The 4,768-nt window shown below is 39.6% G+C and overlaps 1 protein-coding gene across 2 annotated transcripts; it reads left to right on the top strand.

Annotated features, from left to right (window-relative positions):
- Window positions 1–581: 581 nt before the first annotated feature.
- Window positions 582–3,804, top strand: LOC127427195 (leucine-rich repeat, immunoglobulin-like domain and transmembrane domain-containing protein 1). 2 transcript variants are annotated; one of them, XM_051674659.1, is made up of 4 exons: window positions 582–799; window positions 1,160–1,620; window positions 1,763–2,068; window positions 2,263–3,804. In XM_051674659.1, exons 1-4 carry the CDS (start codon window positions 678–680, stop codon window positions 3,336–3,338), a joined length of 1,965 nt encoding a protein of 654 aa, XP_051530619.1. In that variant the 5' UTR covers window positions 582–677; the 3' UTR covers window positions 3,339–3,804. The 2 variants fall into 2 exon arrangements, with proteins under 2 accessions (XP_051530619.1, XP_051530617.1); XM_051674657.1 differs by having other exon boundaries at window positions 1,763–2,077.
- Window positions 3,805–4,768: the final 964 nt, after the last annotated feature.

Here is a 4,768-nt window from a genome sequence, read left to right as displayed (position 1 = left end):
ACCAGTTGAAGCCGGAGGAGTAATACAAATCATTTAATCAAAGAAATAAAATGAGAAGCTATAAATGTAAAATAATAATAATAATAAAAAAATAAAGGAAGAAACAATAAATTGTATCATTCATGTTATCTTTCGTGAGTTTTATGCTACAAGTGAAACTTGTGCAGACCATTGAATCAACACTAGTGTTGCTTTAAAAGTCAAAGGTCAACTAACAACATTAAACGTTTGCATGAATAAAATATCTAAAAGTGTTGTAGTTTTCCTCCCAAAATGTGTTTTCAATATAAATACTTAAAAAGCAAAATCATGCAAAGTCCAATTCCGTTTCTCCCCATCTTGTGGTTTACATGACACATTTGGTGGAAATAAAGCCATGAATTCAAAAACTGTTGTCCAATCACAGGTCTAAAATTAGCCCTCCAATCAAAAAAAGAAGTGTCTGTTCTGTGTATATATACAAACGACAAGCACACAGCCTATGGGCTTCCAGGAAGAAATAATCATGTAAATGAAAATACCCTGAACCCTCCTCTAATCTGTTCAGTCCTTTTTATCTGGGGATTCAGAGCAGAGTGAACACAAAGTGTTTGAGAGAGACACTGATGCTGCCTGTGCTGTGGTAAAAACAGCCTCGATCAACTCCAGCGTTGTAGCTAGAACTGATAGACTAGAAGATGGTCGGCCGTGTGTTTTTGGCTTTGGTGCTGCTGTGCTGTGTCCTTCCGTGTCCCGTCAATGGCTGTCCAGCTCAGTGCAGCTGCTTCTACCACAAACTGAGCGACGGCTCCAAATCCAGGTGACATTTCACATCAGATCTGTTATTTACACATTTAAAATGTTCCATATGGACAGTTGTGTGCAGAATATTGATATATTTTCCTGCAATTAATTTATCGTTGGATTAACTTGCATTTGCTTTTTAATCTTCTCTGCTTGTTTGTTGCACACATTCAAGTTGCCTCTAAAAGTCATCATATGCACATAGAGATAACAGACAAATACACAGTTAAAGCTGGAAATTAAAGCAAGAAAAAGTAAAATGTTACACTATATTATAGAAATTTGCTCTTCACATGCAACAACGTGTTTATGTTTTAATGATGTGACTGACAATCAATTATCTCAACAAAAGTTAACTGTTGATCTGATTCTACAGGAGCGTCGTGTGTAATGACCCTGAACTCACGGTTATCCCAAACAACTTTCCCTTGGACGCTTCCAAACTCCGCATTGAGAAAACCACCATCAGTCGGATCACCACGGAAACCTTTCATTACCTCAGCAGTCTGGAATATCTCTGGATGTCCTTCAACTCGCTCTCTGCCTTAAGCGTGGACGCTTTTCGTGGACTTTATGCCTTGGATGAATTACGGATGGATGGGAATGTTCTCACTTCTTTTCCATGGGAATGTCTGATGGATATGCCGAGTCTTCGGCTTCTGGATTTGCACAACAATAAGATCAGCAGCATCCCAGCCGAAGCGACCATTTACATTAAAAACCTGACGTATCTGGATCTGTCGAGCAACAGTCTGGCCACCATTCCAGCAGAAGTTCTTTCTTCATGGTTTTCTCTGAAAGCTCCTCAGGAAACAGAGAATTCCAAAATGATATTGGGTGAGAGTTTGTTTTCATGCACGTTTAATAATAAAGTCTCTAATTAACAAAGTCAAAAAATAAGTTGAAATGATTGTTCTTTGAACAGATTAAAATTTATTGATGACTTCTAACTTTAAAAAACGATGTATTCTTCGCGCAGGTCTCCATGACAACCCCTGGCAGTGTGACTGTCGTCTGTTTGATTTGATGCAGTTCCAAAAGATTCCTTCATCGTCCGTGGCGTTCATCGATACTCGTCTGCGCTGCGCAGAGCCAGAGAGCCTGTCGGGAGTTTTGTTTTTTGATACAGAGCTCCGAAAGTGTCAGATTCCACGAGTGCACACGGCCGTCGCACGAGTCCGTAGCTCCATCGGCAACAATGTTCTGCTGCGCTGCGGGACCATTGGAGTGCCAATCCCAGAGCTGTCCTGGTCACGAGCCGATGGCAAACCCATGAATGGCACTGGTAAGTTTGGTAAGACATATCAAATCATCTCATCTCACTTTATTTCATCATGTCTCATTCAAACTCTTTAATTTGACTGAAATCAACTCAGTATGCAAATATGCTGTGATCACTGTAATTATTTGAAATTGTACCGTACCACATCAGAACCGCTGTTACATGCTAAAGTGAACGTTATCTCTTTTGTCTTGCAGTTCAACAGGAAGTGTCTAAAGAGGGCATCATCTGGTCAATTCTCAGCGTTCCTACCGTTTCTTACCGAGATTCAGGAAAATACGTTTGCAGAGCCACCAACTTTGTGGGGAGCGCGGATGCTATTATCTCACTCGTCATTTCTGATACGTGGCAAATCGACGAAGCGGTCGCAAAGAGAAACCGTGGCAAGAAGAACAGTGGATTCGGACGCGCGGCATATCAAGAGAAACTCATCGCCAGATATGTGCCGCCTGCCTCAACATCAGCTGCTGTGCCCATTATTGAGCCCCTAAACGGGCCGACAGCCATGGCAAACATCCAGATCGAAAGCTACAGCGTCTCTGATGATGTTTCCGATGCAAAATCCGCAGCGCCACCTGCAGCTTCTGCAGGAACCAACAGCGTGGGGGAGCTGGAGAAAAATGTGTTGAGTAACCTCGAGGCGAACGTGTCCTCTCTTCAGCAGGGACCAGAACGGAGGGTCGTTCGCTCCGTTAAAGTCATCGGCGACACGGATCACACAGTATCACTAAACTGGCGCGCGCCCACTGCGACCAACACCACGTCGTTCAGTGTTCTGTATGCTGTGTTCGGTGAACGAGACATGCGTCGCATTAATGTCAGTCCGGGCAAGAATCGCATCACAATCGAAGGGCTGGTGCCCAAAACCAAGTACATCGCATGCGTGTGTGTGAAAGGACTCATTCCCAAGAAAGAGCAGTGTGTGATTTTCTCTACAGATGAAGCGGCCAGTGCCAGCGGCACACAGAAACTCATTAACGTTGTTGTCATCACAGTCGCGTGTGTCATCGCCGTTCCTCTGACGCTCATCGTGTGCTGCGGTGCACTAAAGAGAAGGTTGCAAAAACTGCTTGGCAGAAAGTCGAAAGACATTCAAGATTCGTATGTAACATTTGAGACTCTTTCTCCAGGAACTAAAGATAAAGGTTTAGAGGGACAATATCTGAGCAGACTCAACCAGGACGAATCAAACCGCCTGCTGTCCGCTCGCTCTAGTGTCGACTCAGAGGCCACGGCCAGGACTGAAGGACAACCGAACGAATACTTCTGCTGATTAAACAATGACATTAACCCTCATTCAGACTTATTTTGTGCCTCGTGCACTCTTGGGCTGAAGGACACTTTCAGTATGTGTTTGTAAACATAAACACATATCAATGTCCTTTGTCAGCCCTGAAAGGGTACTAACCACTTTTATGAAAGTTGTGTTCAAAAAGGGAAAAATTATAACTCAACAATTAAATAATGTCTTTATTTTTTATTTATCATGCACTTTTTGAATTCTATATTGATATACATACATATATGTGTGTATGTTCTGCAGTTGAATGTCTGTCTATCACATGTAAAACCCATCTCTCTAAAGATGCAATGTGAGAAGTGAAAACGAGTGAGTCTCTGTTTGGATCTTCTAACAATGTTACAGGAACTACTTGAGAGGTTAGAAAAGTAGACAGTTTATAATTATTTTCACTTATTTTTCTTTATATCTTTATCTTGTCACTTGATGTACCAGGGATACTGTTTGTCACATTAACCCTGAAACTGTACTTATAATCAGGTATATATATATATATATATATATATATATATATATATATATATATATATATATATATATATATATAAAATATATATTTATATGTGTGTACATATTGTAAAATATTTGTGTTTAAAAATATGATTGAATAAAACCATTTTTATATGGTCTTTTCTAAACATATATCTATAAATTGATGGCTCTGGAAAACATTTCATTAGCTTAAATATTCCAAGGTTGCCTGAATGCTTGTTCAAAGCTATATTTACAAACTTCCACTGCAGTTTGAGCTTTAAGGATAATAGGATTGTGAACCAGTGAACTGTCATGCAGATCTGCCTTGTGTTTCCATAGAAGGAAACGATTCTGTTAATGTCGGAGAATGTACACCGTTACCGTGAGAAAACATATTTCAGTGACTGTACTTATTATCTTATTTAACAGAGAGAATTTGGAGAATACATTTACATTAATATTTTTTTTTTTTTTTTTGCTTTGTATCCTAAAAATTGTTCTGGGTAATTGTAATAAACATGAATTCCTAACTAGACAACTGAACAAAGTGAATGACCAGTTAGATCAAGCTGATCACTCATTTAATCAGTTTAGGGTGACTGTGCTAAACCACCCAATCAGGTTAGAGCTGAGGTGACTGTGCTACAGTACATCCAATCAGAAGAATGTCCAGATATACATTTATACAGAAATATGTTTCTATATACAGAATATTTAGGTTTTGGTACATGAAATATGCACATTCTTCAAAACAGTGTTCAAAAAAGTGACATAAGAGTCTTGCTATTCAGTCTATCTATCTATGAGTTTAAATGAAATACATCTGGATTTGGTTACCATTCTGAAGAGCATTTGTTCTCTGTCCTAACCCTAAACATATAGCTGTATGTAGCTGCAATATAGTTGCATTGTTTGTGAACATCATTTGT

Source organism: Myxocyprinus asiaticus, chromosome 36 (assembly GCF_019703515.2).
Source record: "Myxocyprinus asiaticus isolate MX2 ecotype Aquarium Trade chromosome 36, UBuf_Myxa_2, whole genome shotgun sequence".
Lineage (NCBI taxonomy): Eukaryota > Metazoa > Chordata > Actinopteri > Cypriniformes > Catostomidae > Myxocyprinus > Myxocyprinus asiaticus.
This window is presented reverse-complemented; position numbering and strand designations above follow the sequence as displayed.